We start from the raw sequence: 15044 nt of genomic DNA, 5'->3' as shown, positions 1-15044 counted from the left end.
GGATCAATGCATTGAGGGGGGCTGCTGGAGCTCCCCTGCAGCCCTTTATCTTTCTCCATCCCTTCCCCACCCCTTCCATGTCCCCATATCCCTCCCTGGGAAGCTGGGCAGCACGGCTGCACCGTGTGGGTGGGCACCCGGGGGGTGTACACGCAGTAGGAAAACGCGGGCAGAGCAGCGCCAGCACCACCACGGCCCCGCTTGGCACCCTGGAGCCTGGGGCAGGGGGAGCAGAAATACCTCACGCCTCCCACAGCGGCTGGCTAGCCCTTGGTCCCTCCAGAGACCTCCTCATGCTGTGGCCCCGCACGCCAGCAGCCCCCACACCGCAGAAAAATCACGCCCCGAGCCCACTCGGGCATCACGGATCCGGCTTGTAAATGGTCCTCACTCCTCTCGTTCTGTTCGGTCCTTCTGGTGTAGATCTTGCTTTCTTGCAGGTGGTACTTTCTGGTGTAACAGTTCTCCGCGGTTCTGGTATCAAATCGGTGTATTTGTTAACGGAGTTCGTTATTTATTTATTTTTTATTTATTTTTGTGGTTTCCAACGGCCCATTGGTGCACTGTACAATGGGGTCTTGTAGTGTGTCACGGGAAAGAAAAAAATATGCAGCTATGTTATGGAGTGACTTTTATTTTCAGATGATTGTGTTGTTGACAAATATACATATTATATATATATATATATATATTATCGAGATACTAAGAAAAAATCTAAATTTACCAAAATCTGTATATTTTAATAAATGCATAAAGCTTTATTGTGTGCCTTTACATTAAAACAAACAAACAAAGAAAGAGGAACTAATGGATTTTTAAAGGAAGTCAGAGACAAATGTATATTAGTACCAACTTCCATAGTAATGTAAATCTTTTAAATGGTAGACTAAACAACAAAAAATGGAATTTTCCCATATAAATTTTGTTAAGCTGATCAGTGAGGGTCCAATATTTTTTCAATGCTAAATTGAAATTAGAGGTGAACAGATCTTGCCTTAAATGCTTCAAAATTTCCTTTGTAGAAAATCCACTTCAATGGGCTAACTTTGGTATTTATTTGCACTGTTGTGAAAAAAAAAAAAAAAATGGTTATTCATTTACACAATAAAAAAAAAAAAAAAGAAAGAAAAAAAGAAAAAAACTGAGAGCCAATGACCACAGGTTGACTATCGCAGCGCGAAGCCCCACGGGGCTCCTTCACCCTGGGGGCACCGGTGTTATCCCAGCTGCTCACAGTGCCACCAGAAATCTCCCCTCCAAAATCTCTCCAAAATCTCCCCTCTGCTATGCCAGCACCGGTCCCATCCCACACTTGGCACCTCCTCGCTCCGCACACTGCGGGTTGCAGATTTGCATTTTCACTGTGGCTGCTCTGAGATGGTTTTGCTTTGCTTATTCTTCTCCCCTCCCCGAAATAAAGCGTCTTCCTTCCTCTGAGCAGCTTTCCTGCAGCCTTCCAGGGGCTGGGTTTGGGATCAGTCATGGGTACCCAGTGACCCTGGGCAGGGCCCCCAGCCCTGCATGCCTAAAGGTGCTGAGTTGCATCCCAAATCATAACAAATAAAAAAAACAAAACAAGTGCTGCCTGGAAGGGCTCTCTCTCCATAGGGTCCTGCACCAGCACAGCCTCATTGCAGCACCAACACCGTGCTGGAAAACAAGCCCGCTGACACCACTCTGGCCATCCTCCCTCCTCCTGCTGCACCCACAGGACTTTCTGAGCTTTCCCCTTCATTTGTAGGGCAGCATCACAGCGGGTTCCTGCTCCGAGGGCTCCCTCGCCGCCAGCCCCGGGGTTAACGGGCGCACAATCCACAATCCCGGCCGCCTGCACAAGCTGGCACGTCCCCGCGCTGCCCCTGCCCGCGGCACCCGCACATCAATGGCAGCACTGACGGCGTCCCCGCGGCGCACACAACACCCGACTGTGCCCTGCCCCTGATGTAATGGCCACAAGTGTCCCACGGCTGGCACACACATTGTGGGTGCTGCAGGGCGCCGCGGGCAGGAGAAGTCCTGCTCAAAGCTGCCCGGGCTCGAAGGCAGATGCTTCCACTGCCATCCTCCTCCTCCTCTCCTTTTAAATGCCCCTGTGCTCGCTTCTCACCCAGCAGGGTAAGGCGTGGAGCTGCAGCATCCTTTCCCCTGGAAATAATGGGGTTCTCCAAGCGAAGCAGACCAAGATGAGCAGACAGACCCCAATCCAGCACAGCTCGACCTGCGCCCTTGTTTTCCAATTCTTCCCCACCACCCCAAAGCGCCAGGTCGGAGCTCTCCTCCTCTCCTGCTCCGCGCAGCAGCCCCCGGCCTTTGCTCTTTCCCTGGGCCTGAAGCCCAGCTCACACCAGTTACTTGAACCGAGTTAACGTCCCTGGGAACAGATGGGATTCGGTATCAATGTAATTAAATTGCTACAGCCTCTAGTAAGGACAGAGCTAGATCTCCATCTTACAGTTTTAATCAAGAGAGTGATGGCCACAGATCAGACACTTATTTTAGCTCAGAGCATCACGACTTGTGGACTTCATCATGCCCAGGCAGTGCTGGGGCTGTACCTCCATCGTCCCAGTGGGTTTCTAAATCTCCCAGATGTGAAGAGTACAGCAAATCCCTACCCTGGTGCAAGCCACTATCGGGAACATTGAAAGAATGAATGTGCAAGGCAGCAGTTGGTACCATACAGGGGGTTACTCGGGTTTTAGAGGTTCCCCCAAAACAAGAGGGACTGAGAACTTAACACTTAAATCCACAGCAAAATCTCTCATCCTGAATTGCTTTAAAAAAAAACCTTCAAAATCGTTGGGAAACCCGTGTCATGGAAAAGCCAGCTATGGAAACACACAGGAAGGAAGGAAAAAGAGAAGGCAGTGTTTGCAGGTACTGTTATTTATTGTACAGTATTTCGCTTAAAGTACAAAGGCATCATCAGTACTCACCAGAATTGTGCTGTACCAGGTGCTTTATGTTGAGTTAAAAACGTGTTGTTTAATGATGCAAGACAGAACACAAACTCGTGGGAAAAAAAGCAAAAATTTTTTAAAAATGTAAAAATACTTTTTTAGTAACTGATCTGTACAAAGGAAAGTAAAAAGAGATGGAAAAAAAAAAAAAAAAACAATGAGAATGCGGAGATTAGAGCCCTCAAAGTCATTTGAAACTATGTACAGAGGAGCTGTTATTTACCGTGTGGTTAGGACTTTGGGTTCTGCTTCCTTCATACTGATGACCGGGGGAGTGCAGGAAATACTGTTACTAAAATGATCAAATCCGTACAAAAGTATTTACAGAGAAAGGCAGAAAAACTTCCCTACTCTTCTGAAAGAGAAACATTTGCCTGGTTGGAGGGTTGCAGCCTTCCTCCCTGCCCTCCCACCCGAACCTTGCCAAAGCAGTGACCTTGAACGGGGGAAAGCAAAGAGCTGCTGGAAGCCTCTCAACAGCAGGGAAGCGTCTCTCTCGTGTCTTGTTTTGTTGCTTTAAACTCTCCTTTAACCAGGTGAGCTAGGCAGTAAAATAAAACCCCTAAACCCCACCTGAAGACCCCGAACCATCCGAGCCATCCCGGCTGCAGGAAGATGGGGCAGGCGGTGAGGACGAGACAGGCAGGAGGGAGGGGTCGGGCTGGCCGGGGCGTCCTTTTTGGAGAAGGGTTGGGACAAGGCAGGTGGGGACGGGAACACTTGGCACCACCGGGCAGTGGGGCTGCTTTTCTAAGGTCTTCCCCCGGGGTCTTGGAAGCGGCGCCTGCCAGGAGAAGCGAGCGCGGCGCCCGCGGTGCCAGCAGCCAACGCGCCCGGCGGCGGCCGTGGAGGTGCCGGGGAGCCTCAGACGTGGGCGCTCTTAGCGTGGGTCGGGGAGCTGGAGCCCGAGGCGTAGTAGAAGCGGTTTTCGCCGAAGGTCTGGGCGTCCCCCGAGCAGCAGACGATGACGCAGCCACCGAAGAGGCAGAGGGCAGAGCCGATCCAGCCCGTGTACAGCGAGTAGCCGAAGCTCATGATGGTGGTCTCGCGGTGGGCGCAGACGGGGAACCAGATGGTGGCCACGACGCCGCACATGGCTGGGGAGACAGGAGGGGAGAGTCACTGCAGACCCAGCCCCACACTGACCACGGGCACACCAGGGGTAAGACAGTAAAACCTGGGGCTCAGAGTTAACTCTTCTAAATCACTATTTCTGCATGAACTCGTGTGCTACAGCTTCAGCCCATTTCGATCAGCATCACTGCAGTTGCTCTAACTGAACGGCCACAAACACTCACGAAATATCCCAGTACTTAGCAAGACAGAGCAGGGTTCACAAAATACAGGCAGAAAATGGGCAGGAATAGAAGAAGCAGCAGTACAGGGTGCTGGTATTTAGTTTGTTTGTTTGTTTGTTTTATGGAGAGGGAAATGTATCCCAAATCTGGAAAGTGAATTCCACTTCCCCGTGGAAAATTTCCCTTGTCAAACAATCTGACAAATCCAGCAAGGCTTCCCAGAAACCTGTTAAAATGAGTAGAAATGAGACCTCATCCTAAGGGAACGTGGTATGCAACCCACAGTCTACAAAGCAGGTCAAAAAAATGACGGAGGACTTCAAGTTTTGCTCAGGTTTCTCCACAAGAAGCAGGAAGGCTGCTGGGCAGGTGGCGTGTGAAGGAGGCACCCTCTGGACAGTGAAGTGCTCGAATTCAGGACTTTGCAGGCAGCCAGGCTGGGGGGCACAGTGCTTTCCATGTGTGGTATGCTCAGAGCATGGAGAAAATACGTGCCCTGCATCCTGCTCGTGTCACCCCGCTCCTCACCCTCACCGAGGGTCTTTCCTCCATCCCGCAAAGCCCCCACGTGCAACAAGAGCGGCTGTGTTAAGCAGCTCACAGGAGCAGGTCTTAAAACAATACTCCTTTATGGCCGGTACATCTGACAAGAATTAATCCGTCAATATTTACTTGCCTCCGGGACAAGCTGTGCAGGACTCCATCCTTGTGGCTATCGGAGAATCAGAGCAAAACAATAACAGGGCTGTGGCAGCGGTACAGATTTCCACCGACCGCGTTAAAAGATATCTGGGGGCGGTGTCAAAAAGTTAAGGTTGCAGGAGGGAAAAAAAAGGGGTGAGAGAAAAAATAAAATTGTTTAGTTAGAGCGGAGAACAAACCCTAGCTCCTGGCCGGTATAGCAGAAAACCCATCCCCAATAGCTGCAGTTATTATGAGAAAAAATATTTTCTTATGGAAAAGAGGAGAACATTGGAGGATGCTAATAAAGCCAGCAATAATTTTGGGCCTTCTCAAAGCAAGGACCCTGTGGCTTTGGAAGGAATTTTTGGAGAAGGCAGGGAGGGGAGAAGAGCCGTTCGGCGTGGGGATCAGTCCTGCTCCCAGCTCGTGAGCCTCAGCGCTTTAAAACTAAAATGTACCAGATGAGAATCTGCAAAGCATTCTGATGGGCTCCAGACAAAAAGCGTCTTTGTTGTCCAAAACCACACAATCATCTTTTCTTTTTCTGTCAGCAGTAAATATATATATATATTTATGTCCATAGAATATAAGAGCCTTATCTTTTCCAGCCCTCCCCCCCCGAGACGGGACCGAAGAAAACACTTGCACTGGGCTGAGAAGAGCTCTCAGGGATGCTCGGACAATGGCAGCTCTTGTGCATATGGATCAGCCACATGTGAATGCACGTTATTTTAATGCTGACAGTACTAGGAAGCTGAAACACCAGCCAAGGGCTCTGCAGGGCTTGGTTCGGCCTCTCTGCCTCTGGAGGCTACCAGCTGCTGTCAGTAACCAGTGAGCCCAGTTGCCAGGAGGAGGATTGCCCCGAGGTTTCATTGCTCCATGTGGACTGGGCATGGTAAATCCTACACCGAGGTGGGAAAAGGATGGTCTGGAACTGCGATATTTCTTTCAGGTGATGGTCTAGTATCACAGAGAAAGACTGAAGATAAGCTGCTTTGCCAAGGAACCCAAAAGAATTGCAAAAGGCATTGTAGGGCATGTTCCAGTGCATTTTATGATAGGCTCCCTACAAGGAGGAGCTGCTTGAGTAGGAACTGTTGCTGCTTCTCCTTTGTGCTAATGCTGAGAGACTCTGCCTCTCCCTCAAAAAGAATGGGTACAGATAGCACAGCTGTTGTTGTCAACAGACCAGCAGAAAATAAGAGAAGGCCAGCAAACAGAAGGAATACTTTTCATTAGGCCAGCTAGGTTAGCTGGAAGCAGGGGCATGTGTTGGGGCACACGCATACCGAAAAGCTTGTCTACTTTCTGCAGCTCGAACCCCATGAAAGCTTTTACCCTCTGGGGTCACCCATTGCCATCAGCCCATGGGCCACATCCCAGGCTGCCAGCAGGCCTGAGTCCTTTTTGGCAATGCTCTTGCTCAATCCATTGAGCTGAATCTCTTAATATTGGGCATTATAGGCATGGTTTAATTAGCTGGTGGAAGCACACGTGGACAGAAAGTGGGGAGGATAAAGCACTACAGCCCTAGCTCAAGGGACTGTGAGTCCCTGCCAAATTCCCTGACAGTAAGTTACAAGTTATCTGCAGAAGAAAGAATGCTTCTCTTTCATGGCTAAATTTAATTATCCTGAGTTGCCAACTCAAAGTCAAGATTTCTTTTTCAAAGCAGTTGGTCTTGCAGAATGAAATAATGGATATGTGATTTTTTGTTTCTCTTTTACAGACAGTCTTTTTATCTGGATATCTATGGCTGTACAAATAAATCTCATAAAGTCATTCCAGCTAAATAACATCACAGAACAGCACTGAGAGTGTTGGAGTTCATGGTCTGGCCTCCAAAAGTGCAAAGCCATTTTACCCTGTGCACAGCACAGCAGTTGCTCAGTGGACCACACGCAGGTCTATGTATTTGCTCTGATACCAGTTTTCCCTCCTACCTGAGCCACCTGCCCACCTGGGAACGTTTTGAGGCTTAAGCCACAGTTTGAGTGTTGCAGTGTAAAGCGATTAATTGGTTGGACTTGACGATCTTGAAGGTCTTTTCCAACCTAAGTGGTTCAATGATTCTGTGATTTCTTCTAGGGGGAACAGCGTGGTTTACAAAGGTCTTTTAGTGTCCACAGCTTCCCAAAAGAAAAAAGAAAAAAAAGAAAAAAACACTTTCAAACCTTGGCTTTCTTCGGATAGAGTCCTCTGAGAGAAAGCCATGTCAAGAAGAACCTATTAATACCATTTATTTAGTACACAATAGCTAATACAGTCACTTTGTGGTGGTAATTCCCAATAACTCACATATTTTCCATCTGGTTTTCAGTCTCTCAGGTCCATCACTTCCCCTAGGAAAATCACCGCTTGGGTACCAGCAAGGGGTCCCCTGAATTAGTATCAACAACACAGGATGGGCCCGGCTTTTTCCATCAACACTAGCGTATGAAATGTTTTCATACCAGCTCACAGCAAACCACTGCTGATGGTTGTTTTGAGCAATAAATCAATTCTCTTGGTCAGATAGGATCGAGCAAAGACATAAATACATCAGCAGGCAGGATAGGAGGGTGTGCACACATGTTGCACTCTGCAGCCCGCTATTATCAGTGGACAGAAAAATCAATGGAATATCTGAGCCCATTGTTTTCCTGGCAAGTTTTCAATTTTTTTAATTTATTTATTTTTATTTTTTTTTTGGTTCCACACTGTGTTTCAATCCCTTCTTTCCTTTTTAACGATTTCAGTGATAAACTGCCATCCCCTCCCTGAGCAACAAGCGGTGTTTTATCGTGGGGCCAACTTCCATGATCACATCCCCACTCTCAATATATCTGCTATGTTTGTGAGTAGTTTTGGATTCAGTTTCTTTTAGCCAGACCTCTGGGAGCTGGGTTTGACTTAGAGGAAAAGGCTGGAGCCCTTCAGGTTGGGGTGCAAACACTGAAAACCACAAGTGAGGGTTCAGTGACCAGAGAGTAAATAAGAACAGTCCAGGACTTGGTGACTTTTAAGTCAGTATTATGTGTTTTGAGGCCTGATATTTATACTTATTAAATGCTCTGGAATGGTAACACCTTGTTTTTCAAATAACAGATCATTAATCAGCTTAAATAATGTCAAAGTCCCCCGAGCTCTGTACATTGCTGTACTTCCAAGAGGACTCTCTTGCTAATCAGACTGGGGAAAAAAAAAAAAAGTGTTTGTAAAAATAAATACGGCTTGGTTATATTTTTTGAAATGTTTAAGAGCAAAAGGAACACTTTAATTCTTTATCTGTAATCTGACAAAAATAGTGCTATTGTAACTGTGACTGAAACACCTTTGGGCGGTGCAGTTAGGGTGGTGTGGTGCTGAGCTCCCAGGACCTGGGGCTGCCCCTGCCCAGCTCACGCAGGACATCAGGGGTGTGAGCAAATCCCTTCTGCTGCAGATGCTCCACAGCTCATGGGGGTGAAAACAATGAGAAGACCAAATCTGTCCTGAAAAGTATCTGTCTGCCAAGGTCTCTGTAAATACACGCTTGCCATTCTCACAGGAGAAAGCCCGTTCTGAGGCAGAGAGGAGATTCATGGCTGAGCCTGGTGTGCTGGTGGCCTCACTTCTGCTCCTCCAGTTTGGCAGGGGCACTGCAGCTCCTCTCATTCATTCTCTTACATCTGTTCTCCCCACTGGTGTTACACCATTGCAGGACCAGGGTAGGTGGTGGCACACTAGACCCCAAACCCCCTTGGCCACCACCACTTGTTCCTGTGTAACTCCATTTTGTCACTGCCATTTGTTTGCCACATCTGCTGGTCCTGTAAGCCTGTCGCCCTTCTGCTGTAACCCTGTTGCTGCCCTTCAGCAAAGCAGATTTTGCAGCAATGCTCTCAGCTCCACATCTGCAGCCATGCTAAATGGGGCTGATTTTACAGCATGGTTCTCCTTGACCGAAACTAAAAATTCACAGTTGTCTGGTACAAAATGCAGCTCTGCTGGCACTCCTCTGCATCCCAGGACTAAGATATCAGGCAGAGCAGACTCCTCCATCTCTAAAATTTCATTCACAACAAGAAAAAACACTTTCTTTCTCTGCCAAGACCAAATCTATGACTCAAGGTTTCAGGACAGGGATCAGGGCCATGTTCCCATAGCTCTCCTGCGTGGCTGCTCCTGCCCAGGATGTCCTCAACAGGCCCCATCGAGCTGGTGCTAGGATTTCCAGCTGTGGCAAGTGAAATGGCACACTGGTTTCACTCTCACTGTGCTTCCCCTTAGATTTCAGACATCCTGACTCGTCCTTAAAGCTTCTCAGCACTGCCTGCCTCATGGGCTCTTCCCCAGCTGGGTGCATGCAGGCAGCAGCTCCCCAAGCTGCAGCACCAAGTACCTCTTTCATGGCAGCTATCTGTGGTGCCCACTTGAAAAAAATAAGGAGAAGAAGAAGAAAAGACGAGGATGATGTCAGCGCTGGCTGCCAGCGAGCAGCAGAGCCGCACAAAGAGGCCACTTTCCCTCTCCCCTCCTCCTCTGCCAAACAAACGGGTAAAAACAAGGCACCGCAGCCTGTTGCTGAGATGACGAGGCCTCAAGAACATGCAGGTGTTGCGTGGAGGACAATGAGCTCCACAGTCTGAGCTGCTCAAAACAATGTCCTCCGCGGGCCCCGAGGACGGGAAGAAATTCCCTGGGGAACTCGGAGGCCGGGGGGCAAGGCTGGCAGGAGGCGGGGGGGACTCCTCCGTGCTCTCCCCCATGATGTCCCCACAGAAAAGCACCCCCTGACTCGTGGGCTTCACCTCCCACAGGGCTCAGCTAACTTTGCCCAGTGCTCCTCTTGCTCATGCCTTTGGTTGGAGCATTTGAGGCCCAGCCCGGCCTAACCCGGCCCGCTTGGAGGCTTGGAGGTGGCACCATGCAGCACCACAAGCACCTTACCCAGGAGGATGATGAGGATCCCTCCCAGCTGGGAGCGGCGGTACTTGGCGGCTCCGGGCTCGTGGCCCATGCGGATGCAGGGCAGGACGGTTATCAGCAGGAAGATGGCAGGAAGGCCCAGGACGGAGGCGGCGATCATCAGTGCTCGACACGCTTGGACATACCCTGTTGGTGGGGCAAGGAAATGGGATTTTGATTATTCGGCTCAAGAGGTGAAGAACTTTGGGTGAAGGTTCCTGCCTGATGGGCTCAGAACATGTGCATGGAGTATTGGAGACGGGTTCAAGCCATTGTGTGAGTAAATATTGGCAATGAGACCGCACTACCACGGTTAGTGCATGAACAGGGTGTTCAAGCTCAAAATTTTCCACAGCATAAGGAGCACTGTCTGGAAAACACAAACCCTTCCCAGCAAGATGCGGAGACATCATGGAGCTGGGAAATAGGGGAAGGGACGGCAAAGGAAACTGGGAGGAAGGATCTTTTGAATCTCTTCAGCCTTGAATAAATAACTAGAATTTAAAGACTCGGAGATCAGCTTGCTACCACCAGACGAGGTTTGTGGTCAGGAGGGCCACAGAGCTGAAGACCCATCACTCAAACATGCAGGTCCATGAGATACTGCCACCAGGGGAAGCTGAGGACCAGGGAGAAGGAGGGACAGCAACCAGGGTCACACAACAGGAGTCCAGCTGACCACTGGCACTGACAGAGGAAGAGAAATAACTGCACTTTGTAGAGTTATTTGAGCTCTCACAGCCAAAGCCAAGCTATTCATCTGGGTCCCTCTGGACATCACGGGATCCCCTGGCCTTCCATCAGGCACCACCGCGCCCTTCCTGTCCCCTGCAGCAGCAGCAGGCAGCACAAGGCAGTGAGGGACAACAGGGGCTATGCAGGGCAGGCTATTTCTGCCGGTCTGTGAGGGACTGTGTCAGAACATATTGAGTTTTGAGTACATATAGCTCTCGGGACAGCCCCCACGGAGTGACAATGCTGGCTCTCTTTCCCCTCCTGTTAACGAGATGAAGCTGCCACACGCAGACACGGTGTTTTGTGATGCCTCAAGGAATAGCAGCAGATGAGTGCCTCAAGCAAATCCCACCAACATATGGATAAGAGAGCAGCAATGAGGATTTCACTCCTCCTGAAAAGGCAGAGCCCAGGTATAACAAACATTTCATTGATTTTTCAGCAGGAAACTGAGCAAAACAAAGTTCTCTAAGGGGTTAAGGGCAGAAAATGAGAAAACAAAGAAGATGGCAATGCCCAGTGTGGTTTCTCTGTAATCGATCTCAATCAAACATGCACACAAACACACCAGTTTAAGGACTTGGCTCAGTCAATGAAAGACTCTAAATACAATTCAGCGAGCAGGCAGAGCAAGGACAAATTTCTCTCGTGGACAGCTATGGGTCTCAGATGAGTTACAAGCAGAAGAATCTTGCTTTGTGATCTGTTTCTGCTGAAAAGAAACATTTCTTTCTTTTGATGAAAGACTTATTTACTTATTTATTAAATTTCATTCAATACTGTTTCTTCTGGGCAAGCTATTTCTCTCTCTTCTGTGCTGCATCATGCTTAACAATAGTAGCTATAAGGAAAGTAAATCTACTAAAATATAAGTATACATGCACAGAAGGGAAGAATAGGAGCTGGTCTGAGAGATTCAAAATTGCCGAACACTGTGTAGTACTGACCAGGCATCGTATCAGAGAGTATTTCAGAAATAATCTTTCTAACAGCTGTGAAATTATTTCCACAACACTTTAAACAAATAAATAAGGAAAAATGAATGAAAGCTACAAGGAATTTCTACCCTGTCAGCTTTGGAAGGGGCACCTCTGAAATTCTTGATGATGTGTACTCTAAAATGTAGCAGAACAAAGAAACACCATAGAGTTAACAGCAATTTAAATAGGTAAAATCATTAGGTAAAATAATTAACTGAACTTACAGGGACAGGATCACACAAAGACGGATTTAGTTAGCTCAAAAGATGTACTAACACTGACGGAACACCTTGCTTAATGTTTGCTTTGCAGTAAACTAGATGAAAATTACTATATGATTAGAAAGTATCATGACAAATTAAGGGTAGTTATATCTCTTTACTGTGTAAAAGCTCTGTCTTGTGTTAGAACATATCCGAAGCACAAGACCGTCAAGACCGATGACAATCTTTCAGAAGATTAAAAGCCATAGCAGCATTAATAATAGATGCCAAAAGATTCATTATACTCAAAATCATTTCAAGGAATTGATCCTTAACATTTGTAACAGTTCATCATCATCTCAAAGCGAAATTTGAAATACTCTCTTAGATCTCAATATACCATGTATGTTTTGCAGTACAACCTGGAAATGAGACGTGAAAGAAACGGCGAGTGTTTATTAAGGGCAATGATTGATAGCGTTAAGTGGATTTTAATAGCCAGAGATAACACATCATACCTAGGCACGATTAAAACCAGGTAGAACTTAATGGGTATCATGTTAAGGGCTATCACTCCTTAGCATACTTAATGGACCATCTCCCAGGCTGATGAAGCAGAAGGAGCTTCGCCAGCATTTCACCCCAGGGCAGGATGACACAGAGCAGTGCCTTGGGGCAGGAGGGACGAGGGCGCGGAGGGGGACACGTACCTGGCAAGATGAGGATGTCCACGAGGGGCTTGCAGTGGTAGAGGCCTGTCGCCATGACGCAGTCTGCCCACAGCCCCTTGGAGCCCAGCTCGTCCATTTTCCTGCAGGTGGTGATGGTGTAGCCGCACGTCACCACCCAGTCGTTGGTGGCCGTCGCCACCACCACCCCGATCCACCCGATGAAACTGCAGACAAATCCAGCCAGGTGCAGGCAGGTGGCCACCATGGCGATGAGGCCCTGGTCCTACAAGCTGGGCAGGAGAGCAGGGACAAAGCTTTGGCAGAGGAGGCTGCGGGGCTGTGCGAGGCACGGCAGGACGCGTGCTGCTGGGACCTGCCGCCAGCTGGGAGCGGGAGGGACTGGACTTTGGTGGGAAGAGGTCCCCGAGCACACATCGGGCTGCCTCTGCCCAGCTCCCTCCCTGGGAGGGGTCAGAGCTGCCTCCAGCCCCACAGCGCATGGGAGGAGCAAGGGGGGAGCCCCAACTTCTGGCAGCTCATCGCAGGGAGCTGGAGGAGGAGGAGGATGCGGACAGGGGGTGCAGAATCTCCCTTCCAGTGCTCAGATGACAAAACAGGCTAATTTATTCACGTGCAGGCAGCCTGGCTGCTGAAAATTCAGGCTCGAGATAAAAACCGAAGCGGTGTTTTAGGGCTGAAGACAAACGATCACACTTCTGTCACGTCATGGAAAAATAAGGCAAGAAACGTGGTGGACAGAGTTACCCGAGAGACAGAACTGATCGTCTCCCCAGAGCCACCGGCACTCCTGCAGTAAACGCACATCATCGGTCTTGTTTCTTTTCTGATGTTTTCAGTAACTGCAAAACATAAAAGAGCCATCTCTGCGTTCTCTCATGCCTGAGGTTTCAAAAGTCTTAATTAACACTCTCGGAGTCTTAAGTTTGCTTTAGGCAGCACCTCATTTCCATTTTTAAACGCTAACATTTAGAATAAGTGGCTTTTTACTCAGACTCATTACGGGCATAACTTTTAGCCTACCTCATAAAACAAAGAAGAGCCCGTTTCCAAATGTCAAAAGGAAAACTTCACAGACAATCCTGTATCTGCAGAAACAGGCAGACGCTATTTTCCCGTCTTTACTTTGTATTTTTGCAAACACATTTATGTTACTGGACGCCAACACATCCCTAAAGAAATTTCATCACCGCGTGTCCACCACAACTTCTCATTTTGCAGAGGGTTTGGATTTACACGGAAAAAAACGTGCCTGGGGAGACCACTAGCGGAGTGCCTCCTGCACTGCATCGGGCAGGGGAAAAATCAGATGCAAAGCACCGAACAGTGACTGATTCATTCCTGTGGCTGTTGATGAAACAGAAATATTGAAAGCCATGCTCCAGGGTTAGTAAATCGTGAATGAAACATATCCTGCTCTCCATCCAGCAGTATTCTTCCCGTTCCTTAGCAAACAAAGTAAAAACCACGAACGAGACCAGGCAGAGCCTTATTTTTCACATTCCTGAGCATCACAATTCAGGGGCCACAGCTTTGTTTCATCACAGCCTCATCTGAACACTGTAGTTACTGCCTAAACAGTATTACAGGGATGAAAATCACCTGTAAAGAGGAGCTTTTATAATAAACACAAATTTAATGGTTGCTTTTGCATTATATCATTGCCTACACTCCTTGTCGTTTCATTTTCTGTGCCTGGTTAATTGCGTTTTTGTGAAGCCACACTGCCTGCTGTCTTGCCATTGACTTCCTCGATGCTTACTGCTGTTATTTATGTCCGGGTGCCATCTCCACATTGTCCAGGGGTTGATTATAGGTGGATTTAATCTTTTCCTCAAAATACGTTTGCTCATTTGTTATTCAGGAGATAAACGTCATCTCTCGAGTGAAACTCGTATTGTTCTTCTTGGAAGACATGATTGTGTTCAACAGATCACAGCATCATCTCCTAGATTTGAAACCACGTAATCCTGTGGATTTTACAAAACCTGGGAACCCCTTAGAGCCACTGTAGGGCAGAGTTTCCATCAGCAGTAAATAAAAATATTTTTCAGCAAATAAAGTATAATTATCATTTCTGATTTTAAATGGTTATACATCGCGGCGTTTTGTATGGTGATGTGTGTTATTTTCTTCATTACTAATCTAATAAGGAGAGGTGTGAACGACTCAAACATTGCTGGAGCAGTTAAGTAGCAACAAAAGCTGTGCACCGGAGAACATGCCAAATACACAAGTGGTTGTGTTTACACATACAAATACCAACTCTGTGTCGAGATACAGAGAAATGTTACTGTCGATATCTTCATGGAGCCCTACAAGGCTTAGGAAACGGACTCACTGTGAGGGAGATCTTGTAGGTTTTGCTAAAAATGCCCTTTATAAAAGTGGGGAGCTGCTGCAGGCTGTGGGAGTTCTGCTAACAAAGCTTCAGTGGAATCAGGTCTTAATTTATTGTGATCAAAGCAAGGCAGATTGTCTTCTCTAAAAAAGCACCGTTGTTAAACACCTTCAGAAAGTCACATTTGTATCTCAGTGTACAAAAACATTACAAAGACAAGCA

General features: G+C 47.8%; 1 protein-coding gene across 1 annotated transcript; it reads right to left on the bottom strand.

The window, feature by feature from the left end:
• Positions 1–614: 614 nt before the first annotated feature.
• On the bottom strand, positions 615–12958 carry CLDN11 (claudin 11). Its single transcript, XM_068692127.1, has 3 exons — positions 12503–12958; positions 9857–10021; positions 615–4057 (listed from the first exon to the last, which is right to left on the bottom strand). The coding sequence occupies exons 1-3, from the start codon at positions 12726–12728 to the stop codon at positions 3825–3827; spliced, it is 624 nt and encodes a 207-aa protein (XP_068548228.1). The 5' UTR covers positions 12729–12958; the 3' UTR covers positions 615–3824.
• Positions 12959–15044: the final 2086 nt, after the last annotated feature.

Source organism: Anas acuta, chromosome 9, assembly GCF_963932015.1.
Source record: "Anas acuta chromosome 9, bAnaAcu1.1, whole genome shotgun sequence".
Lineage (NCBI taxonomy): Eukaryota > Metazoa > Chordata > Aves > Anseriformes > Anatidae > Anas > Anas acuta.
This window is presented reverse-complemented; position numbering and strand designations above follow the sequence as displayed.